Source organism: Ptychodera flava, chromosome 21 (genome assembly GCF_041260155.1).
Source record: "Ptychodera flava strain L36383 chromosome 21, AS_Pfla_20210202, whole genome shotgun sequence".
NCBI classification, from domain to species: Eukaryota; Metazoa; Hemichordata; class Enteropneusta; family Ptychoderidae; genus Ptychodera; species Ptychodera flava.
In genome coordinates this window covers 7,717,915-7,743,824 of record NC_091948.1, presented here as the reverse complement: position 1 = coordinate 7,743,824, position 25,910 = coordinate 7,717,915, and the positions used below count along the sequence as shown (strand labels likewise).

The window sequence follows — 25,910 nt, the reverse complement described above, 5'->3', positions numbered from 1 at the left end:
CCCGAGGGGCAGTAAATCTGGTCAATTTTTTCCAGATGCAGTCACCCTATCACCATGAGGTAAACCAGTCAGGCAAGTCCCCTATGTTGCATTTTGACAAAGACTTGAACATTTGAAGGTCTCTGTGAAAGGATATGTAGTATACTCAAAATATCATTTTACTGAATAGCTGCTACAACATACCATGCCAAGTAGGTGAAATACACAAAATATGTGCCTCAATACTATTTTCTGACTTGGGGGGGGGGGGGGAGTGATAGGCATGGCTGCATAAGGCAGTTCCCCTAGTCCCTAGATGAAGAACTCACACAGTGATGTTACCATAGTTCCTAAAGCATATCTCTAATCTCAAAACTTTCCAAACCGCAGTCCCTCTACACACCTTGCAAAACCACTACTGATTTTCTAAAACAAATCTGCAGACATTTAAATGGAAGCCAATATTATCTACCAAAAAATTTCAAATGATGACATGTGAAGTATGGTATGTTGCCTGATTTATTGCAACTTACGTTTGCCCTCTCCTGGTATTGAATCTTGAATGCAGTTTGACAGTAATACTCATTTTCCAAATAGGAAAACTAATTTTAAACATGCTACAGCTACCAAGCTATCGATATTGCGGCTGTAGTTATTGACTTACCAACGGAAAAACCTCATTAAAAACACACAAGTATGGTATAATTTCTTTGAACATAAGTGTGAACAATTTACTTTTGCACGATGAATACAGTACTACCTAATCCGAGATGGCGGAAAAATGGCAACGAAATTTGTCACCAAAAAATTGTCGTTGTTTGTAAAAATTGTCGAAAATCTACAAAGACTCTCAGGACCACGGAATAAAAAAGGCTGTTGTTGGTATAAAATGGTGGGCGATATCCACCCTACCGATGGTAATTTGTGAATGTTGATGGCTCTATTTGATTTTGTTACATGCGCTATTCTGAATTCACTGAGGGCGAATTTGGTTTCTAAAGGGGCATTTAGTCGCACAGTACGCCAACAACAAAAACCAGCTCTCTCCAGAACCCTGCACAACACAAATTATCCTCAGGAGCAAAGTGCCTCCCGGGAATGTAATAATGGCTGGAATCCAAAATGCTTTCATTTCCGTTAATGGCATTGTGGTAGTAATATAATTAAAGCTGAAAACTTCTCTCGGTCGATGAAATTATAAAATGCATTTTCAGTTAAATTACACCACTCAATGTTAGCTTTCCCTTGTTTAAAATGTAAGCAGTGTGAGTTCAATTCAAACAGCCTACCGTTTGCAATGGTAGAAAATGTTCTGCATAAACGGTCCCTTGAAAATAACCGATATTGCGATGGCATCGTTTCCAATCACCAGGATTTAGATGAAATATTTAGGTCACTCCGAGTGTCAAGTATGTCTAAGTATTGCATGTATTTCTAACGGAAATAGAGTGCGAACGATAAACATTGAATGAGAAAATATCAAAAATTACAATTACCTGCAAATGTTCACGTAACTGAGAAGCACTCATGAGTTCGAAACCATCGTATTCTGAATATCCAACATCTTCCTGTGCGTCGTGAGAAATACGCAAAATCTGTGCTGGTTCCGAGTACCCTCTGCTGGGAGTGGGAGGTCTCGACGACCTACCCTCTCTCGAGTTTGACCTGCTGAAGTTTGCATTGCCCGAGAGAGGCGGGATGTCCATGAAGCTGCCCCGCGAGCTTCTGTTTGTCAAGTCTCCGAAGGAAAGCCTACCGACATCGCTTCTGTAGCTACCGTTGAAATCGTCAGCGTCTGCTCCCGTTGGGAAGTCATTCCCTGCCATTGCCGAAGTGTGTTGCTAAGTCTGGGAAAAGAATATCTGGGTACGCCAGGCCAGGTTAGGGATAGGCGAATGTGTCATCTCTCAAACTCGGATCTTTTCACGTGCCCGCTTTTAAAGAAACCATCGTCGTCTGCTGCAGTATAAACTTTCAAGAAAGAATATTAAAAAATCTTGGAGCACGCTGACAGTCGTTATACACACAGACGGCGGCTGGTTACACACGCCGGGGACAAGTTGTTACAGTTACACCGCAGACGAGTTCACAGGTTGTCTCAGCCAGAAGCTCAAAGACTGCGCTGGCTGTCAACGAACAGGCTACGTGACAACCAGGGAACGGAGCGTCTTTCGTATCTAGCCGCGATGATATGCGGTAACAAAACTTGCTAGCTCGTCGGATGTTTCTGTATTTGTAAAGCCGCTTTAAACCGTTGTTTGCTCTTTTTACACAGTGGTGGAAACACAACGTCAACATACAATGGACGACTTGACAATAGCCTTTTTCATATGCAAATATGTCTACCTCTATAGTACTTGCAAGCATGGTAGTCTGACACTGTCGGTCAGCTTGCAAGTCGACGGGTTCGGTTACTGCTTGCGACGTTGAATAACCGCCGTTTCACCCCAACTCTCACACAAAATCATGTGTGAACTGTGATACATATAATCAAGTTGCATGCTTCTAAAATTGCGAAAGGTGGTCTAAACTACATTTGCTACCAGAAATAAGCGTAAATCATGATACATCGTCCATCTGGAGCTTGTTCTTGTGCTTTTATGAGCGGGTGCATACGTGTCTTCCATACCCCAGAAACTACCGCTGTGAGCACCTATTTGGATGGTGGATCACTTACTTACAGTTATTACACGCAACACCGAGCGAGGACCTACTTTCCTCTGGTCCAATTCTTTGTAGTATGTGTATCCCATACCATTTGAATTTGACACGAATTGACGCACAAGAAGGAAGAAGCCAGACGCTTGAAAAAAGCGCCAAATCCCCCAGATTATTTCCTCTACCTTTGAGGGCGCTATTCTGCAGAGAAAAAAGTTTGCCCTTCTTTATGGATTCGCAGCTGATTTTGGTCCATCCCAGAAGTGAAACCGTTTCCCCTCTACTTTCTATGGTTTGTATAGAGGTTCACAGTTTTATAAGGGGTTAGTTTTCATTCATCAGCATGGCCCTAGATGAAATCAAGAAACGGGATACGTGTCCAGAATCTTTCCTTGAGATCCAATAAAAATACTTATGAAAATTAATTTTTTGTTTATTTTATTTATTCAGAACCAACGGGCCAAAAGCCTACTCACAGGTCTGATAATAAAAGTTAAGAATGCAATTTGAGGTGCTCTACGAGCAGTATGCAAACTTGGCAACCATCGAATAAGTATGATAAGGTATACCTCAGATCCAAGACCAGTCACCCTTTCAACTGCACAAACAAATACCATGACTACGCAGCATTTTATGAAAAGAACTTTATTTTATTCCCCCTTGTTCAATCTGAAACAAAAACTGAATTACAGAAAACAATGTCTTCAACAGATAGTGTCAGAATTTTATATACAGACTCTTTTCAGTCACTTTACATAATTCATATGAGAATGACCCGCATCTCAATGTCTCTGCGTTTTGATTCCAGAGAGAGCGAGATTGTGAAACCTGAAAATTCAGCACAGATGAACACTAAAAGCAGCTAATGACACAGTGGTGCTTGTAATCTTGTAAGGAACATAATTCTGATCCCATTTGCCAGGTATTGCTGATCTATAGGTTGTTATTTACAGAACTGTACAGTGTTGTTGAGCTACATGAAATGTACAAGGCAGTCATAATCCTGTACATACATAATTTCTGAGCTGCAGGGTAAGCTAAGACCAAAAAATTGCCCTCTCAGGCATTGCATGATATTTGAACTGCTATGACCACGGAAGAGTCTCCCCTCTTCTGGCACCAGACATAACTTGCACATCTGCGTATATATCTACGCTAGCAACTGACAAGTAGCTGAGAAGGCATTGCTCTGTGTGTGTGTGGAAGGCATGGAATCTGTTTTTTTACAATGCCAAATGTACAGGTGCCACGGTTGAAAAAACTTTCCTGCACTTAATGGTGTAATTTAATGATGCTGAATAATACAGGCCAGCACTGGAACAGAATTGCCATTTTCTAACAGCCTCAAGAACTGCCTTCTAAACCTTTGACTTGTCACATGATTGTCACAGGTCCTTATACAAGCCGCTGAAGAAGTACACAACAAACAGCCAACAATAAACTAATCTGCTAGATTTCCATTACAACAAAGACTTACTGCTTATGCAGCAATGAAACGACTTTTTTTTCACCAGCAGATCATTGATTTGTTTTTGAACAGCAGAAATCATGAAATGGCATAACTACTATCACGGCATCCTCTACTCTACGCATGACGCATGTCAGTTATTCAGCCATATACAGCATTGCAATGAGCATAATCTTCCAAACTTTTATAGACTTGAAAAGTCTGAATCAAAAGTCTGATTAGTGTCAGAATGGGTGAATATTTATCACAGAATTACTACCTCTACTTTTTTTTGAGATTTTGAAACTAATGCAGGTGCGATGCAAAAAAAAGTGATTCACGTCTGCTTGTGGTTGTTCACAAAATAAGTCTCTTGATCAAAATGCTACTCACTACACGAACAGTTTTAAAAACATCACTCGGATAAAAATAAAAACTCTGCTAGTGTCCATTTCTAGGTTGCTGAGCTAATTCTGTCCTCTGTACAATGTGCATTTCCCCAAAACACCCAGGTTAGTTTTGCAAATTTTGTAACACTATGAAACTACTATCATTGGTCAAAATCCTTGTTTACAGAATTAACAGAACTCTACAAGAAGTAACAAAGTTTAGCTACATTGTTGCATCACCAAGTTCAAGGCTGGTCTCCCTTGTTTTGATAGATATATAACCAGCAGGGACACCAGCCAGTAAACTTGTAAGGCATAAATCAAATCACTGCTGTCAATGTCCGAGTACTGAACACATTGCAAAACTGAAGAAACAGCTTCTGAAGCTACAACACTATCACAGCCTTCTTGACAAAACTCTGTTTACATGAAATCTACTTTTGAAGTGTCAACTAAATATGATGTATCATATGTGAAAGCTTGGTTGATATATATTTTAAGACTCAGCAAAGTGAAAACTTCATCAAAGAAACGTTAAAGAATCTAACGGCGCCAGATGCAAAGCATTTCACATTTTACACATCAAACAATATGTGGGTGGGAATATGTGCAGGACAAAATTATAGCTGTTGAATAAACAGTCTACTGTCTACCTGATAGAGTGTCATTTCAAAATATTGATTTACTAAAACTGGAATATGCAAAATTTTTACAAAAATATCCAGACAAGATGTCTAACAGCATATGGATATGAGCTTCAATGAAATAATGGACTGTCAAATTCAAACCGATTGTCACATTATGTGAAATAAGGTACCTGGCAAGTTTCACGGACTACTTTTGATTGTTTTACACGCACAAACAAAGCTTTCCTCCTTGTCATTGGGGACAATCACATAAAACTCTAATCTGGTTGGCTGGAGGTACAAGCATTAAAGTCCTCGGGATACTCATCTACAGAAAACTTCTGGTTATAATCGGTTGATGATGGAAAATGTTTAACAAGGTGGACAGGGCTGAATTTGAATGAAGTCGTGCTGCAAAACTGATTTTCGGGGGCCCTGGCTAACCTGCAAAGAAACTTTTGATGTACTCTACTTGAACACAATGCCGACACTGAGTGTCTGCGACAAAACGTTTTGATTTTCATGAGTGACAAAACAGATGGGATGGAAAAAGGAGGCAGATCAACTACTCAGCAGACTAGACCAACTGATTTTGGTGGGGAGGAGAAAATCTTTGAACTTTCTTTTTTTTATCTTCATCGTCTATACGGATGATAAGGTTGGGCTACATTCATATGATTGGCGGCTGGGACAGCACTACGTTCAAAGCCAGGTCCGTACGCAGCCGTTGCACTTGCTGTCGGCTGTGGAGTCTCACTCTGGGCAGGGTACGCTTGCTGAGTGGCTGTTGCTGCGTAAGTGCTGGAATCCCCATAACTCCCTCCTAGGAATGAAAGAAAAGCAATGTATCATTAATATTCCACATTGCTATAATGTGACTACAGTACCAAAGTCATTGCAGCTGCCTGTGATATGTACATTGTGATCTTTATCAAGAACAGAATACAAAACACTAATATTGCTAGATTTGCGGCATTCACACGATAAGGATATGTCAGAGGAATATTTCCTACACAGAGAGCAGGTGGCAAAAGTTCATTATTTCTCCTGAAGCTATGAAACCTGAAATATGACAGATTCACACATTGCATGCATTAGTTCTGCTTAAACATAGCTGTTTCTGTTCTAACATCTGTGTCACTTATTTCCAGTAATTTCACAGACTGCAAACGTCACGACAGACCTCAAAAGTCGCTCAATTCTGCTCATTTTGTGACCTTCTTAAGATTGTTATGGTCATTAATTGTTAGTTTTCTGCTAAATGTTTCATTATATTTACTGGATTGCAATTATGGATAGAAAAGGACCGGTTCTTGCCTTCGTAGTGCAAAGTCAGCATGAAAAAGAAACATCCTTCAAAAATGTGTTACCTCTGAAGAAAGGGACAAAAATACTAAACAAAAAACAATATGCACAGCAAAGAAAGAAAGAAAATTCTCATTTAGTATGAACGATTGTTTGGTTGTAAAATTTCAATACAAATGGTTGGGTGGTGGTGTATTTTTATTTCTTTTACCTGATTTTCTAGAAAATATTTGTGAAATTCAACATGTCAAAATGATGATAAAATCTTTTAATGTATTTAGCAGTCACTAGTAAAGTTACTGGTAAAAAACTGACTCAGGCAGAACAAACTTTGTCAGAGGAGGGAAACAGATAATAAGGTGGAAAAGTTACCAAATGAGGAAAATTGCAATTCATTTTGGCAAGCTCAAATTCCGACTTCTGATGCATGCCTGAAGTCCTTTGTGACTGAGACAATTTTCTACTTAATACTTTAATCTTACTTTATTTCATGCAATAGCAAAGTAGCCAAAACAAGCACAATTGTCTTTTAAAAGTCAACTTCTACACAATTTTTTTCACAGGCTGATCATGTTATTGTTACGTTCAAATTTCACGGAAACGTCTTTCATCTGCACAGGCACATGAGCAAATTTACGGGTGATATAAGTTTCATGCTGTGAGTAGGGTGTTCACTTTACAAAATCAAATAATTATGTTCAATATGACACGACTGTCATGTAACAAGCCATATCTCGTCCTTTATGCAAATGCGAGGGTCACAAATACACAACAACAAGCACCACTTTAAAACAAGTTTGCATGCAGGTAGGCATAGAAACGAAACACTGCAAGCACGGAATTCGATTTAGGAGTAAAAGTCATAGCATGCATGGAAAGCACACACTTGTTAAGGACATTCAACCAATTATTTAACCTTTGCATCCCCATTTTCCTTTACACGGTCAAACTTTGCTATGGAGAACAACAGAGACATTCCAAAAAGTGGGGCATATAGAGGGTTTATACAGCAGAGAGATATACTTTACCTTGTGGCACAGCCTGTGCAGAGTAGCCATTAGTGAAAGTCACACGCTGGGGCCCGTATCCAGATGCTTCCTGTGCATAGCTTTGACCCATTGACCCTGTCGGAGAGAGAAAAAATTTATAATACAAACACACACCAATAGGTACCTTCATGAGTGCAGAACTATGGAATGAAATCTGATGACATAAATAATGCCTGCTGCTGATTTCCTTACATGAAGCATACATTAACCCTTGCAAAGATGACATTCCAACCTTGCTGTTGAAGAACCAGGTGGCCGTCTTCAAAACACGTCATTTGCAGTATTTAACCATTGATGTTGTTTATTAGAAAAAAAAATTGTACTGTTTAAATGCAGGAATCAGAATTGCTCACTGAAACCCTGTCTTCCATAAAAATGCTAAATCTTCTGGTATGTTTTGCACACACTAAATGATGTCAAAAGGAATTGGGCTTCTGATTTTCCTACAGAAAATTAGCTACGCATCAAATCTTCAAAGTCGGCTGCTAGATGGCATTTGTAGATGCAATGAGAAAATGGGGCAATTCATGGCATAAGAATACATCTACCGGTACTTCGCTTATGTAATTCATCACAGAAGTATATTTGAACTTGACATATTTCAAAGTGGCAACATGTTGAAAATCAACGTAGTTGGAGATTTGAACTAACTTGCCATGAAAGGCTAAATTTCAAGTAGGCAAAGTGGAACATTATCGACAAAACATGATCAGTTGACTTCACTAGGTTAAGTTCTGCATACTATATGCACTGTGGAAACCAAACTTCAGAGTGACAGCACCAATGTAAATCTGAGTGGAATGTTTGCATACACAGAAACACAGAAACCACAAATAAAACCACAAACACATCCTTCACAATCAAGACATAGATTTCTCAAATGATTGGACAATCGAAACAAAAATAGCTAGCTTGCTACAACTTTAATATTCTTGACTGCCTTCTCCTGTGCCTTCTAGAATTTTCATCTACTTGGTCTGTGGAGAACACTAACCACTGTTGGGAGAAATACCACAGCCTTGCATTTACAGGGGAGTATAACCAAAGCTACTTTCAAAATTAACAAAGGGTGAAAACAATTTGTTTGACAGAAACCCAACTGGAGAAAAGTGTTCACTGCCCCTATCCCCCCTAAACAAATATTTTTTGAGTTAAACAAAACAGCTGCCATAAGCACTTCAGGTTTAACACTGGGTAAGAGGTTAGCATTTCTTATACCACATCAATATGGGGCAAAATTACTTTGGTGGAAAAATAACTCAAAAATGGATTCATTAACTTTCCATGAAAATGAATGAATGAATGAGCAGAAAATTAGGAATAATTTGAATGAGGCACAAGCTAGGCCTTGTAAAATGTTTTCTTTACCTGATGATTCTGAAGGAACACCATTGTAAACTTCTGACAGCAACGAAGAAGGGGCAAAAGTGTTAAATTTTAGGTTAAGATGAGGGAATATATTGTTTACATTACTAATAACGATATGGTAGCCAAATGGAAAAAAAAAATATGTGCAAAATCGTGTAGACTTAAAATATCCTCTATTACTGTTTGAGCTGTGCAACAAATTTATTTTTCATGTTTTGGCGAAAAGATCCAAATGAAGATATATCGCTGTCAGACAAACAAAGCATGTTTACAAAGGGAGGAGCACTACAAATTCTTTGTGTTTGCTCTTTAACCCTTATCCTGCCAAGTTCGTATTTCATCATCAGATCAAGTTGGATAAAACTAGTGAAGCACAAGATGTACCACATGGTGCATTTTTTTTTGAACAAAATATTGAACATTTGAAGGCCCCTGAAAACATAGATACAGAATTGTAAACATGATTTTTTTATAACCAAAGCTGCAATAACAGACCAAGCAAAGTGCATGAAAATCAAAGTTTTGGCTAAATACCACTTTTAACTGACTTGACAGATGGGGAGTGATATTGTCTGGCAGGAAAAGGGTTAACGCTATCAATAAATTGCACTTGAAGAACCTTGTATGACCACAGCAGTTTTTTGAGGATTGATGGGTAGGAGCAAACACGTTACAGTTATTGCTATTAGGTGTACATGCACACAAACAGTTATATCCAGACAAAAGAATGACAGAAAGTGTGAAAACAACTCTAACTGGTGAAAGACAAGTGCTGACTCTGAGTTTTGGTTCATGGCAATAAGTATGCATAGAAGTAAATATATACACCACGTATTTATTATCTGTTTCCAAGAACTTGCAGAAATACCAGAACAACATCTTTGAAACCTTAATAAATCACATGAAGTTTACTCTACAGAGAAGCAAACATACAACACCATCATAAAAAGATGCAATTGTCTTCAGAATACATGATTTGTCAATTTTTTAATATTTGTTACAAAAAATTATGATCATGTTGGCAAGGTATTCTTTGCTGTCTGGTAGTAGGAAGTGAACATTTACTGTCAGGTAAACCAGCTCTTTCCTATTTAACAGACACACGTCTAATTATATGAAAGAAATTCAGTCTTATTTTATCACACTCAGATATAACTTTCCGGGCAAAATAAATACTTTTATACACCTTTTTAGGCTTTTCAAAGGGCATGCACAGGCAAAACAAGCGGAACAAAAAACACCCTCTCACCATATGGCCCACCACCATAATTAGCACCATAGTCACCAGTAGTGCCACTGGCGGCACTGCTATCTTTGCTGGGAGGTGGGTTGCCATAGTTACCAGCTGCTGTTGGTTGGTTGCTATAGCTGCCGGGACCAGGCTGGCTGGCGTACGGGTCGGGTTGCTGTTGTGTGGCAGTGTAGCCAGCGTATCCGCCGTAAGCAGGGGCAGCACCTGTGAGGATGGCAAAGAGATCATGGCAAACTTCATGTGACTTGAGCATCTTGGTTGGGGAGAGTAGGGGCAGGTAGTTGTGGCATTAGCTGAGCAATGATTGGGAGACACAGCTTTGTGACTGTTGACTGCGGACCTGTTTACGTTACAAGGAACTGCAATAAATAGGTAAATTATGACATCCTCATGTTTCGAGTCAAGCCCTGCTCTAAAATTCTACATTGATGAAGCGTCAGAATGTACACTGAGCAAGTCACAGTTTTTTAAAACTAAACCAAAATGTGGGCTTCTTTTGATTGACAATGTAGCCATCTTACGAGAAACAAAAGACATGAGCCCAATCTTTTGTGGTGTCTTCCTGAAAGCTAGGAGTCTTCTTCTATCACACTGGAAATTATGAGATGTGGACAAGAGAGCCACCAAAAACTATCCAAACAGTTTGCGAGTGTTAACTCTATACATTCTTTCAAGAAGTTTATCATCAGTCAAAATACCAGAGGCTGAAAGATTCTCAAATCTACAAAAAACTCTACTGCCTTGACTTTTACAAAAAGAAAAAGTTAGAGAGAAGAACAGAACATTAGAGCTCAAATGAGGATGTGGGTTTTCCACCAGCATGTACATTTTTGAACCAAATAACACTATCTGCACGTTTCTGCAAAAGGATCCACTTTCTATTGATTATACAAAAGCTTGCCAGCTAAGCAAGGCAAGTACTTTAGCTCAATTATTAATGCAGCCTTAAATACAGAATTCTACACAAAAACTGAAATCATACGATAAGACACATTAGGAACATTTTATTTTTAGTCATAAATGTGATTGTAATCTGTTTGATATTATATTAATGATAAACACTAAGTTATTAGCAGAAAATGGATAATATATATAGTCTACATCATAGAAACTGTCACTATGAGGATATTTTGTAAATAATTAGCAAAGAACTACCCTACTCTTCAAACTGTATGTGACCTGTAAGCAACCGCTCTGCCCTGCATCAGCGAAAACATTTTGTTTACTTACAGATTTACAAAACCATTGGCCATAAATTGAACGGGTAGTGGTCTTAAATTACAATATTAACAGCATGTCATATTGTATACTTGCAAAACCCTCACAACGGACTGCATACAACTTGCATCAAGGTCATATACACACACCCGTGGCAGTGACACAAAATGGGATTGATGAAGTAGGTGACAGTTATACACTATACTGTAACCAGTATAGTTGACAACTGTATTGAAATCAAAGTAAGCTATCAGAAAACTGTAATAGAATATCTTAAATATTTTGATACGTGTGAAGGCCTTTTTAATCATCTGTTTTGGCTTTGACTCACGTAATATTATGTGAAATAGCACTGGAAAATTACAAACATGTTTAAACACAATCTTCTTTATACTAAAGGGGAATATATGCAGTTGACAAAACAGAGAATTTCAACTCCTTCAAGTCATATTTACTGTGTGTAGTACGCCCTTGATGCACACACTGTTCGGTGTTCCATTAACCCTTTACCTGCCAAGTTCATATGTCACCATCAGGTCAAGTTGGTTAAAACTAGTGAAGCAAAACATGTCCCATATGGTGCATTTTAACAAAGACTTGAAAAATTTGAAGGTCCCTGAAGACAGATACTGTAAACATGATTTTTACAGACTAAAGCTGCGATAACATACCAAGCCGAGTGGGTGAAAATACATATGATTTTGGCTCAATACCGCTTTTTACTGACTTGGCAGATGGGGGAAGTGATTGTCTGGCAGGTAATGGGTTAAAGTGAAACACATATTGTGGAGTGTATTCCAAAACAGCATAAACAGCCTTAAATACAAAGACCATTCTTTTAAGACTGTGCTTAGAAAAGATTTGATGTATGCCCTTTTAGACACTTGAACTGCCATTAGTTTTAACAGTACAGCAACACAAGGGCAAAGCAAACTTATTAAAGCTCCATAAGCTGTATCTTTTTGCAATTTTTTCAGAACTTTTGTTTTGTGGTTTCCCTACACTTTCTGCATTGTATCCCTAAACTGTAATTTAATGCCATGATGCCAAGTATTTAGCATATCAACACAACCTATATGAGTATAATCTACATTGTTATTGTTGAAAATTGTATTCAAGTCCGGACTAGAATTCATTTGTAAACAATAAACAATGATCACTACACACATACCGGTACATGCTGTGTTGACAAAGAGAATACTCGAAATTTCAGCATGAAAAATTGGATTAGGGTTAGACACGGTAGTTGATATACAGAAGCAGAATACTGAAAAACTTGCCACCAGTTACAGCTTATGTCCCTTTAACCAAACCATGTACACCCTCGTTTCTCACATCTATACATTTCTTACAAGAACGCAAGTCATCAATAGATTCACGCAGAAAACTGGTTAGTCTCTATCAGTATTGAGTGGAGCAGGACGAAGGTAGAGTGAACAGACATCGACACACGTGACAGTCAGTAAATACATAACAAATACTGTAGAATAAACCAGGAGTATCGGTGGTATGAATTCCAGTGGAGCTTTGGGGTTCGGCAGTGGTATGTAAATTTGTCACAAATGAACACATCAAGTTTTAAAGTTTTCTTGTTTGGCAACCCTTTTTTGAATTTTAGGACTTTTGCATCCCTTGAGAGCAAGCACATTAGGAACATGTTTGTAAATTGCTAAGTACACTTCCCTCTTTTGAGGGTACAGTGTTTGTATCAAAAGCAAATGCTGCTGGAGTATACTTTTTCATGTAGCATGCAACAAATTTGGCAACAGGAAAACATTGAACTTCGAGGTCTATTCAGCCTGCAGTGTTTTTGCTAAGGTTTAGGAAAATAGGTATAGGGTGTGGGAACCCAGTAACATTTGTGTTATACTCAAATCCGATCGTTTCGATACGACTGGGGAACCCCTGTGAAATTTGACAAGGTACAAGCCTTCACATAAACACAGAGTTTGACATACAATGCACTGCTATCTAAATACATATCAAAACAGACTACCACTTGGGATTGACACACTGGAGACAGAGAGTTAATGTGGTTGTCCATCTCACACATCAATGAGAGAGAGACTGTACACTTTGTGTAGGTGAACGATACATCACTTACGGAAGGAAGACATTACAAAGCAATGCCTCAGTAACTCTGGACTCACAGAGGTAAACGCTACCAACGAGTTCATTACTTGTTCAGTTAGTGAATGCGTCTTTAGCTGTATGGGTCTGAAAATGTATCTTTTCTTTCTATTTGAGCAAACCATAAGAAATATTGAAAAGTATAGCGACCAATTTTCTGAACTGGTCCATTCAAAGACCATTCAATTGGTAATTAATTAATTCTGTAGTTTTCTCCTTTTTTTATTCGATAATGTAAATGAAAAATAGTGCCGTCAACTGAAAAAGTAAAGTATCTGGGTCACTTGAAAGGCGAGAAATAAATACAGGCAAATGGTTGAAATAATAAGGGAAAGGAAAGAGCTAAGCAAGAAGAATTAACAGAAAAGAAAAACTCAACTCAAGAGCACACCTATAGGAAAGGAATTACCAAAATGTGAAATGCAAGTTTACCTTGCTGGTTTTTCTCGGAATAACCACCACCGGGCTTGTTCTTTTCTCCTAAAATCAGTGCAAAACAGTTCAGTTACACCTAAACTAAACACTACTCTGGAAGGTATGTGGTTGTCAAACTACTTTTTAAATTTAAATAAAAAAAACAAAACGGCACAAAAGGAAATCAAAGGAAACCTTACGAAGGAAAAAACAAACAAAACAACAATACCTCGAAAAGTTTGAGATCCCAAAGGTTATGAGTTTCATTCACTAGAACTATGAAGAGAGAGATGAAGTTCACCCGTAGAAGGAACCTTGTTACCAATGTGGTTGAAAATGGGTGTTGTTAGTGATGTGACGTAACCTTGGTTTTTTTTTTATTTACCAATGTTAGCTTCACACAGACTGATTTTTGTACTATCTACACACATGTACATATTTAAAACCATGTAGAACTCACCATATGTTGGCTGTGGCTGGGGGGTTGGTGGCTGGCCATACCCACTTGGTGGTGCCGAGTAAGTGCCTGGCGGAGGGGGTCCATAGCTGCCTGGAGGGGGGCTAGCATAGCCACCTGCAGCAAAAGAAACAGGTGTACCTGCTGGAGGTGGGTGAGCCCCACCTCGACCTCCGGGAGCAGGGAAGCCACCCTGTTGTCCTCCAAACCCTGTCGAAAGTGCATTACAATCATGATCAATGCCGTTGTAATTATCTTCACCAACCCCATCTCGCGGAGTTCTTTGTGTATACATTGTTTCCTTAAATTAAGCCGTAATGTCTTGCAGGTTTAATTCACTTCACATATGTTAATATACATATACTTTCAGCCATTTGCTTCAGCAGGTATTCTCGCTTTTGTTAAATCTGGTTATAAGGACTAACGCAACTACAGTCAAACATCTATATTTCCTAGGCAATGATGTAAACAAAACATTACTCTTTCGAGTAAAGCTGTTTGCAGAGTCTAGAACATGTAATTTTCACTACGACATATACTGATTATTGAGCTTTTTGTTTCACATCATAGGTGGATTAAATTCTGATGTTGAAAGTGTACGCACACATCCAGTTTGCCTAATGTATGATGTACCTATCCATGGTACAATTGAAGAATTGCCGCATAGGGAGGTGTTGGTAATAGGGGATAATGGGATTCTAGCAACCAATAATGGTGCGTCCCAAAAGTGAATTTTGTGAAATGAGTTGTAGTTTCCCTTTGTTGATATTTTTGGACCTTACTAATTGTCTGTCCATATTTGATTTCAAACAAGACAGAATGTTACTTCAACGATACTATGTCACACCAAGGTTTGGAAATCTGACACAGGATAACAGCTGTAACTGTTGTATGGCTAATTGACAACTATTTTGCACTCTTTTCGGAAAGGTTGCAAAAAGTCTACGGTACTGAATTATGAAAAGAAAGCAAATAAATTACACAGCTCATTGCACGGTGTGTCATTGTTAAAATGAATTCAAATCTAAATATGCACCTGCCGCTGGAACATGTCGATGCATGTTGTCTGGTAAAAGTCTGAGACAGTGCTCCAACAATTTTGCAGATAAACATGTTTTTGAAGGTTAAATGCGTTCTCCAGACATAATGAAAACAAAACGCGTATCAACATTTACAGCTATATTTTTGCCATCAAGTATTCAACTTGCTGGTGCAACACATGCAAATAGACAGCTTCGTTGCAGCAGATGACAAGTCACATGCACTACTGTAAGTGCAATTCTCGTATGGGTTCAGTTCCATGAAATGCATTCAAGTGATTTCAAGGTAGATATATGAGTGACATGGAGCTCATTCTACTGTTGGCATTCTCCAGCCAGGCCCACTGCAACCATGAGAATCACATGCCCCAAACAGTAACTTATGACAGATGCAATGAGGAATCTACATGAAACCTGATGTACAGAAACATGTTAATGCATGGTGCAGTGTGCAACAAAGAGATGAGATCCCATATCTACGGCATGCTATCACTGGGTGATGGGACGTACCTATTGCTTGGTTGGGGGGTTGCCAACTGCCTGTAATTACAACAATGAATAAATGCAAGCATTTCAATGAAACTGATAAATGCCGTAGGTCAGATTCATTTCTGTGATAACTTGTGGGATGAAGTAACCATGAACAAACTAGATACTGAAGTTGTTCGTCTACACTTGACGGTGAAAAAGAATGCAGTCTACATAGAATGATAAACGTAGCAGGCTCACCTTTTCAGGGGTAAATAATATCAAGTTTAGAACTCACCTTGTGGAGGGCCATATCCACTTGGCTGTGGGGGCGCATGCCAACCACCCTGGCCATACCCACCATGAGGCTGTCCATGAGGTGGTCCTCCCCCTCGTCCCATGCCTGGACCCCAGCCTGGACCACCTTGTACAGACATTGGAGGAGGTCCGTGAGGATGCTGGTGATGTGCATTTTGATGGGATGGCCTGGAATCTCGTGGCTCAGCTTTCTTACACTCCACCTGTACAATGCAAATAACGGCAGAAGACAACATGAAAAAAGGCTCTACCATGTTCTTGTTATGACATATCAAACAGATTTCAAGACTCTATGTGTATTTTACAATTTATGAGCCAAATTTTGAAAACTCCCCTGCCTCTCAAATATTATTGGAAATCAAATCGACCACACTGGCTGTTTATAAATGGCATTCTTCATGAACAAATTTTCACAGTTGCTGACAAGCATTACAAACAGAGGTTAGTGCATATGCATTTGTGAAATTTTTCATTTCCTATTTCGGAAATCAAGCATAACATTGTCAAAGTTAAACAACAGTTTTGATCTGATCTATTCAGACTTGGATACATATTTTTCTTTCAACCTGGTGACTCATGTCAACTAAAGTGCAAACTAGTTTACAACATAATAGTGTCTTGAAATCTAGTGGACTACCTTTCTTTGATTACAGAGGATATGTGCAAACCACAATACTTGGCTTAAGCAAAGCTGTTGATGACTAAATCTTCCCCCCCCCCCTCTCAGATGAATCAAATTTTGGTCACTGGTGGTAATCTTCACAGGACATTGCAGTGTCCCATGTTTTTTAAAACAAACTAGCACAAACCACAGTTTTATTTACCAACTTGAGTACTGTGGCTTGCACATCCTCTGTCACTGAAATTCCTACTCCATGAAACCTCACTTGGCATTTTGAGTGAGCCGCTAAATGCTTCAAAATTTATTCTCTCTTTATCTTTTCTTGTTAAATCTTATGCATCAAAGCTAGACCCCTGTTAATCCGCAAACCCAGAACAAATGACATTTCATGAGTAGGAAACTCTTAATGCAGGCAACAGTTCACAGACCTACAAACACTACAGTAGATCTGAGATCACGGCAGTTTTGTGTGCTCTGTATCAAGGGGCAAGGGGCCTCTTTGCCTTTTTCGTTAGTAAAAGCCGAAAACAACCGGAAATGGAGTCTCTCTGCCGACTCACCTTTGGAATTTCAGCAACGTCAGGAATTGAATACGGATAAGATGGGCATATTGATGTCAAAGTTTTTGCCAACACAAATTTAAAACCGATTAAAATATATCTCTAGCACTAAATAAATTAAACTACTTGGAGCCTATATATCTATTGTACCAAATTAAAAAACATCTTACACAGTTCTATAGTGTATGGAAATGAACACACACGTAACTATGGTGATGCCCAAACACAAATCTTACCATCAGCATGCTCTATACGATTAACTATAACTGTATTTAAATGTGTGACGATACGGAAATCACCACTTCAAGGTTCTATCACATTAAAATGCTAGAAATATACATCAGCGGATTGAGATTTTCGACAACCCTGAAGCTTAGAAAGATTTAATTATTAAGGAGAATGCATCACACTTGCTGCTCCTTTAGTCAGCTGTTTGTCTGCTGTGCTGTAATTTGGAATTAAATTAACTTAATTAATTCACATCGACTACCTACAGCTCCAAGTAATTAACTTATTTACAAAGGCCAACTTGTAACAATATTGGTAGAACGGGGTAAAAAAAATCAAACTAAATCATAACCATGAAAAAACATAACAGAAAACACAAAGCAAAAGAAAATTGATGGCGGCTAAACGTTTTTATGTGTTTTATGTGTTGGTAATGTGGAGTTAACGGTATTGTTCCATCAAATGACAGACAATTTGGACGGTTCACTGTAAATGTATGAGACAAATTATGATGGCATAAATAACCCGGTGTGTTCTGATAATTGGACGACGATATGACCTTGGAGAATGTCACTTGTCTGCTGAGTGGATGAAACAACATCATTTCCTCACAGTACGGAAGATCCTTGATCAGAAGTCACAGCAGCACCTGATGACTGGAAACAGCTATGCACTGACAGTGAGATCCTGTGTATGCACCACTTTACATGAACATTGGCAATAATTCCAAATATTTGCATTTAATCACTAAAATAGACTTGGACCCTGGTTTTGCATATTGTCCTTTCCATGTTGCTGTGCACCGCAGGATCTGGGATCTTCCGTGGGGCACTTAGAAATAGAGATAGAACTACAACTACACCGTTTTGCCATTGATGGTGTGGTATCGTATACTGCACACTTTCTCCACGATGTCCTCGTTCTCGAACGACAAAAAGCCAAAGCCTATATACATCAGCACGGCAACCATAGTAACAGGAGATATAAATAAATACCAGAGTACGTAATAGTATTTTGTTAGTCTGTAAAAACCACTGCAGTTATTGTGCAAATGCGCCATAAATGCTTTGTTTGTCTTTTTTAACTTTTTTTTGCAAACCAGAGACCCAAGAACATGAAAGAGGTGATTTTAAAGAGGTGCAATCTCTTGCAAAGATGAGAAGGAAATTTTTTTTTCTAGTGAAGTAATGACTAAAGGTGGCGACATCCAGATGTGACAATGTTTGATCAGTGAATCCGCATCGCTGCCATGCTTTTAGTCTTGCTGTACACCCAACAAAGGAAAAAGAAGCTGCCACTTATTACAACAAAAGGAACAAAACTCAAATACAATTAAGACCGTAATAAAAAAGAAAATCAAACAAAAATTGATGAGATATTGCGTCCGATAATTTTTGTGTGGAAAAAGACTTCTATTATGGTAATGGCAAGAAATGTTGAACACATATTGCAGCAGTTTTTACAGACAGATTCTGTGTTTATCTATGTATAATGAAGGACAGTCTGGATACCTGAACAGTAAAAAATATAACTAGGGAAAAAAATAATATAGATATACAGGGTGATATATTATACACAAAGATAATACGCTTGTGAAATTAGTGACATACATCATACACTATATCAACAGACTAAATTTTTTACTTCACAAGCTTGGAGCATATAGCAATTGGTGGGTGCTGTCTGTTCAAAAGAAGGGAATTTTCGGGTAATATTGCACCTGACAACTGTAGAACTTCATTGCTCAGCATCGATATCAAACTAAGCTTTCCCAAATGTAATGACTGGTCCAGTTACAGTAAATGTGATGGCAATTAAATTTATCAGGGCACTGATGTTGTTCAGTGGCTTTGAAATGAAGAATAGGAATTGCTATATGCTCTCAATATCAGCATGCATCATTAACTTTATGGACTGAACACTCGTATTTTGATATGTCTGAGATACGAAATTAAACAACAAAAGAGCTAACATTAAAATTTACCCTTCCCAGAATTTCCTATTGACCCTCCCATGCATGTTAATGCTAACATATCTATCACAACAACAATGAATTTCTTACGACTATGAGAATACTTAATTTTGTATTTTACTATGGTAACTATGGTTCATCACATGAGACAAATATATATATGTATATATGAACTTCAACATGTACATCACGGTTAATTTGTCCCAGAACTACTTATATTTGGTCATTAAAATTGCCGAAGACCACAGAACTTGATTCAAGCTGTCAAAAGTATTGAGCAAAATAATAAGGCAATTGTCTCGTATGAGGAACAGCTTTTCTGTGGTATAGAAGCTAGTGAGCAGACCTTCAAATGATTAAACGAAAAACTTACCACGCGGCCTTTTCTGCTGTTGATCATACATCATGATGAACTCTGTTACCTGAAAAAATAAGTTTACCATTGTCTCTTTGTTTCCAATCTTTCTAAATTGTTTGCACATTCTATATCCTGAACAGTTGGAGAGCCATTTTTAAAATTTTGAGCACGAACACAGGAACATGTTTTATTATGTTTGCAGGTCGTTTATTGGATAACTTCAGGCTACTGTGTACATGCATTCTGAGGGACGTGAATTTTATGCAATGGCTCGGAATGCTAATTGATGGGACATTGGTGCATTTTTTGTTGGAAATTACTTGTCCTCCTGAAGTCAATTTCTGTACAAATTTTTGGGACACTGCTATTTTTTATTCTTCAAAACAGCAATTTGACTGTACTGTACACATTTCAATGCATGTTCATTGCATGCTGGCACAGAAAACACATAACCTTGTAGACATAATCAACACAACACTGCTATTTGAAGGTAAGGATTGATAGAAATGATATTCATGATATGAAATATTGCCACTGATACTATTGAATAAAACCTTTTCATATGCAAATTTATTTTATCAATAATTCAACTGAAGGACATGTCACAATTATAATATGACAGGACTTGAAAGGGGAGAAATTGGATATCACTTTGGGTGGTACATTGACTTACCTTACCAAACTGTGAAAAGAAATTATTAATGTCGTCCTCATTGCAATTGGGAGGAATGCCGCCTATGAACACCTTTTTTACTCGTCCGGTGAAACTTCCTGTCTGTCGGCTCTTCTGCTGTTGACTTCTTGGTGTGCATGCCTTTGGGTCAATCTGGAAGAAGAGCCATGCATACGTCAAGTGATTTGTTTCCCCGGAGGGCAGTGGAACTAATGGAAATCTATCTTTTGCACACTGCCGTATTACTACAGTAATAGCCCCTGATTGTAAATTCCTTGAGATTTCATGTTGCATAAATTAAAATGTCACATCGCGATGCCTGCTGATATACTACATGGTAATCATCCGGTGCTGATTTTAATCTACAGAATTACACGTACACCTCATCCAAAACCATGAAATAGTACTTCAATATAGGAAACTGGAGTTAACAAGCTTGCATTTGAAAATGTTGACCTTTATAACAAGATGTTCACTTTAACGGTTTACTTTGAAATTGGAAAAAAATCAATTTTCAAATCAACATATGCAAAAAAATCATTTGAAAAGATACAATAGTCTGTGCACAATAAAGTGCCAATATCAATAAATGAGGTATATTTGCATGAAAATGCTGCAAAGATCAATCTTCCACCCATTACAAAGATCTACAGAGGATTTTTTTAAAATCATGACTATAGTTGTAGAGAGATTTTGCACAGACATTTCTCTGTATATATCCAACTTCTAGGACTCTAATATTCTCTGCTTTATGACAAAAGAGATGCCTGCATTAATGGAACAGAAATTTCAATTACAGTTACATCTGTAGCGTTTACTGACATTTGGAAGTAATGCAGTTGACCGCTACAATCAATACTGTAATTTACCTGGATTGGCATGAGGGCTTTAGACACATGTCAAGGTTTAGTATACCAATTTCGTCCCTTTCCAGTAGGAATTCGACCTATTTCTCATGTCCATTTAAAATCTTGTAGATAATTTAAAGAGACGAATTATGACAATTTTATTTAACTGCTGTATGAGGTAATGTTTTAATGGTATATCTTACCGTCCTTCCATCCAAAATGTGTGGGCCACTTGATAGAACAGTCTCTACACATGTTGGATCTTTAAATTTCACAAACCCAAAACCTCTCGATCTCTGTGTGACTGGATCCGTCATGATGACACAGTCTACAACCTCCCCAAACTTTGCAAAGTGTTGTCGTAAACTGTCCTGGGAGCTCTCCCAACTAAGGCCACCTACAAAAACCTTCCTGTGGTAGTGAAAAAGATATGGCAGATGTCACAGTTGGTATTTATTGTGGGAACACACACACACACAAAAAGTGCAGGAAGAAGATGATTCCATGACAAGTTTGTCACATTTTGTCCTTGACGCCTAGGGAACGTGATGCTGAATTTGCTATGATGCTTTTGGCCTTACAACTCATGGTATGTCCTTGTGCATTGGCGATTCTAATTCAAGTTCAAGAATGTGACGATTTTCAGGTCACATCATTTACGTCATTGTGAATTAAGTATGAAATTATCCTTGTTTGCTTTCGTTTACAAGATGTAACAACATCTGCTATGGCGATGATTATCAACTATAATAATCTACATGCAAATCAAATTTGACACCTTGAAATAATCATCATGTTCAATCATCCATGCTAAAACGTGCCCATAAATAAAAGTGCTTGAGTAAAATATATTTATATATTCTGTCCTTCGTCAAGGGGGTCAAGGTTAACTCTTACCAAGACTGTGGAACCTAAGGTCAATAGGAACTAGATTTTTTTTTCAAAAAAAAATTGACTGGAGGTAGATGTATATACGCTGGCGGTAACTATGATACCTCTCTGTGCAAATAATAATTGGCCAAAGAGCCATGATGCCGTACGACTAGAAACAATGGAAAGGCTCCAGTTGCTGGTAGTGGAGTGGTAAAGAATAGAAGCTTCACTGAATAGAATTTGAAAAGGGGACAACTCGAACAAGTCTGAAAGCGTGCATTTAAATTATTAAATAGCGGACAAAACAAGGGGTTGATAGTGGAGGCTCAGTGTCTCCAAGTACACCAACCGTCCAACGGCTGATTTTGATTATTGAGAACGTTTCTTGGTTATGCACGACCCGCAATTTCTTGGGTTTGCGTCGCTTTCTGCTGTTCACTCATTTGTTTTGCCACGGGATCGGGATAGATATTGAGAGTTCGGCTGGCGGAGCAGTAGCTAACTTTCAAACATTCCCTATTCGGTGTTTGGCTATATTTAACTTCCCCTTTTTTAAGCTTGCGGCAGTAAAACTATACTATAACGTTACAAACACATAAAATGGTCCTGCTGAACCCCTCTACCACGCCCAACGTCGCGGGACATCCCAGGACATGGCCTGACGCCATAATTTTAAAACCGGTCTACGTGAACGACGCGAGGACGACTTGGGATACATGCTCGCACCGTGCGCCGCTCTGGATACTAAAAAACACAACGGTGAATGAGATTGCGGTAAGCTTTCTCACAGAAACGCGTGGATCTGTTACAACTCCTAAGGAGACCTGAAATCTTTCACTCAAACAACAATTTCATATGTAAATAGTTCGACAAGATATGTCGGCCGATCGTCAGTATGCTCAACTGAGTGCACATTGGTCATTGCATAGCTGCATGCTATGAAGCTCATAGTTGCAATGTATACCATTACAGATGGCTGAGATGGGATGAAAATTTGTGAAAATAAAATAATGAAAATTTTGCGATGACACTGCGAATTACTTTACTATACTCACCCGATTTCTTCTCCCTGAGCCATCTTTGCGTACAAATTGTAAAACTACTGAATCTGAGGTAGAAAAATGTTAAAATTGGGTACAAATATATACAGGAAGTGCGTATCACTCATCTGCGAGGTGCTTCGGGATCGGGGCAAGATGGCCACCTACACCCAAGCGGGGTTTCCCGGGCTATTTTTCAAGGACCTAGCCAACAGTCAGAGCTGCATATACAGCGCCCACTTCAGGCGTCCTATTAGTCCACTTAGTGCTGCAGAGTGGATGCAAGGGGGCAAAACAAAAAAAAACAATGACCAATTGATAAATGTAAACAATTCTGTATTTTAAAAAGGCGTTGATTTCGTTAAGATAGATTTATAATTCCGAGTTCCGGACTCAAGATTTTCAAAATTTGCCAGGGTGTCAGAAGTAACAGTATAATGTTAAGAAGTATAAAAATCAACGACAACAACAACATCATCATCAAGAAGAAGACTGTTTTTTGATTTTTTTGATACATGTTTAATACTAAAATCTCCTGAACAGAAAAGCACATATCAAGTCAGTTCAGAAAGACGAACAAGCAAATAAGAAGTCAGATCAAACGCTGAAAATATGAGACGAACATGAAAATCTAAGTTTAACTCTTTGAGCGCCAAAATCAATTTTTGTCACCTTTATAAAATATAGTCAATTTTTTCAGATTTTTGCCAAAATTTTGATAATGAACTGAAGCAAATGAAATATGTTGGCTATTTGGTCCAAAAGTATCCAAAAAATTACAGAAAAATTCTCAAAAACTGGGAAAAAATTCTGGCAAAGGGTTAACATTTTGTTCAGTGAAATATTGAAAGTGAGATGTTTTGTTCTTTAATATTTTTGTCAGTGAAATATGGAAAGTTGCTTGATCACAACAATAAGACTATGTACAAGCAAAGTATACATGTTACAATCATATTTTGGTTGAACTTGTTTATTCCTTTGTTTGCTGGTTGAAATTGTGTTGACGGTTAGTATATGTATTTGTGCGCATGTGTACCAATGACCCAAGTTTGGTTGAATTACTGACTCCACGCGCGTATCAGGAACTGGAAGAATGAAGAAACAAATTGAAAATAAGTGTAATATAGTAACCGATGTTCTGGAACTATAACTTGAAACTGGAGAAAATACGATGACCAGCAATAATTAGAATATTCTATTTATCCAAAACTGAGTAAGTACTGGTATGGTATCAGCTGGTCGGGATCTGCGCAGTTACGTTAAATCCGCGCTTTGTTTGTTAGTTTGTTTTATTTTGGCTATTTTTTTGTTATTGAAGGAATACTTGAAATTTGATCCCAAGTCGATCCGTTCACAACGGACGTGAAATGTGTATCGTACCTTCCATGTTGCCGAGAAGTGTCGTCGAAAGAGGTTGGTACGGTCTTTTCCAATCTCCTGGGTGGTTCCAGGAACGTTCACAGCATCTCTGCAAATTCTCGTTTTACTTCCAAAACAGTTAAAACTTCAAGGGCCAGTTATGGCCAGTCGTAGTACAACAGGTAGCGGTGTCCCCTTGGTGTCAATTCAGTGTTAACATCAAAATCTACAAAGGTCCTTCGATTGCTTTATGGGAAGTGTTGATGTAACCTTTGTCAGACATTTTATAAGCTGGTACCACAACCCATCCGGTAAGCTTGTGATAGCTGGTTGACCAGTCAATATGTTTCTAATCATTATCTATCATTACCACGATTTCGTAACCATTTCGCGCATATTCTAAAAATGTCGCCATTAAAATTATTTCTGAAAATGATAAACAATGTAGATGCTTGAATGGTTGTTCACATTACAGATTGTGAAACCATATCTATCGTTAACGGTCTCTTTCACTAAAGAAGGATGTCCCGTTATCTTGTCCAAGTTTTGGGTCACAAACAGTCTTTTTTGATGAGTTAGCCCAATATCACAACGCAGCATCTAAATTTTTCATACGGTTTTTCAGTCCGTTCATCAAACTGTTAAATAAACTGTAAAATACTCTCCCTCCCTCCCTCCCCCCCTCTCTCTCTCTCTCTCTCTCTCTCTCTCTCTCTCTCTCTCTCTCTCTCTCTCTCTCTCTCTCTCTCTCTCTCTCTCTCTCAGACACACACTGTTAACCTGGTCGTAGCCCTGAGTAACGAAGATCGTTAATATTTTCTCCACAGCTTCCCCGTCCTCTTGAAGGACCGTCAAAAGGGTCAAAGCTAAGGACAGGTGTACGAAATCAAATTTGACCTGAGTCAGAGAGACAGCTACCAAAGGTGTTCCAGTATTGATATGGCTTACGAGTGAGAACTTCATATAAAGGCGTTAGACAGTTAGTCAAATTGCCTGTACATTTACAAACGTGTCAAAACTAGCGCTGGATATGATGTGATATATCTTCCATTAAAGAGACAGGCGGAAGGAAACGAGCAGTTCCAATACTAAGCGCATTCGGCATGAAAGACAGGTGCAGAGATAGTTATGCCAGAAAACCTTCGGTTTTTATGTCTTCTGTCCATAATACTATGCATGACGTGTGTGCACAATGTTTCCAACGATCGCATCACAGCCGACACCAACTCAAATGATTGTCTCAACATATCAACCTTCAG

At 38.4% G+C, this 25,910-nt stretch overlaps 2 protein-coding genes across 31 annotated transcripts in view; both read right to left on the bottom strand.

The window, feature by feature from the left end:
- The window catches only part of LOC139121274 (uncharacterized), a 67,103-nt gene extending 64,277 nt beyond the window's left edge, over positions 1–2,826 (bottom strand). Inside the window, 1 exon segment of the mRNA XM_070686048.1 lies at positions 1,476–2,826. Coding sequence (XP_070542149.1) covers positions 1,476–1,805 — 330 coding nt within the window. The 5' untranslated portion in view covers positions 1,806–2,826.
- A 440-nt stretch (positions 2,827–3,266) lies between these two features.
- Positions 3,267–23,473, bottom strand: LOC139121273 (DAZ-associated protein 1-like). 30 transcript variants are annotated; one of them, XM_070686036.1, is made up of 14 exons: positions 23,308–23,473; positions 21,583–21,790; positions 20,532–20,684; positions 19,874–19,922; positions 18,391–18,473; positions 16,099–16,321; positions 15,843–15,872; positions 14,296–14,502; positions 13,854–13,901; positions 10,071–10,277; positions 8,822–8,854; positions 7,433–7,528; positions 6,417–6,492; positions 3,267–5,922 (listed from the first exon to the last, which is right to left on the bottom strand). In XM_070686036.1, the coding sequence occupies exons 1-13, from the start codon at positions 23,328–23,330 to the stop codon at positions 6,455–6,457; spliced, it is 1,398 nt and encodes a 465-aa protein (XP_070542137.1). In that variant the 5' UTR covers positions 23,331–23,473; the 3' UTR covers positions 3,267–5,922; positions 6,417–6,454. The 30 variants fall into 30 exon arrangements, with proteins under 30 accessions (XP_070542137.1, XP_070542138.1, XP_070542116.1 ...); XM_070686037.1 differs by having other exon boundaries at positions 8,822–8,851; XM_070686015.1 differs by lacking the exon at positions 6,417–6,492.
- Positions 23,474–25,910: the final 2,437 nt, after the last annotated feature.

Coding starts and splice junctions, on each gene's coding strand:
- LOC139121273 (XM_070686015.1), bottom strand. CDS start 23,330: ATGGCTCAGGGAGAAGAAATCGG. Junction 18,474..19,873: donor ACAGCAGAAAAGGCCGCGTG/GTAAGTTTTTCG, acceptor TGATGTATATAG/GCTTTGGCTTTTTGTCGTTC. Junction 8,855..10,070: donor TTATGGTGGTGGGCCATATG/GTGAGAGGGTGT, acceptor CGTTGCTGTCAG/AAGTTTACAATGGTGTTCCT.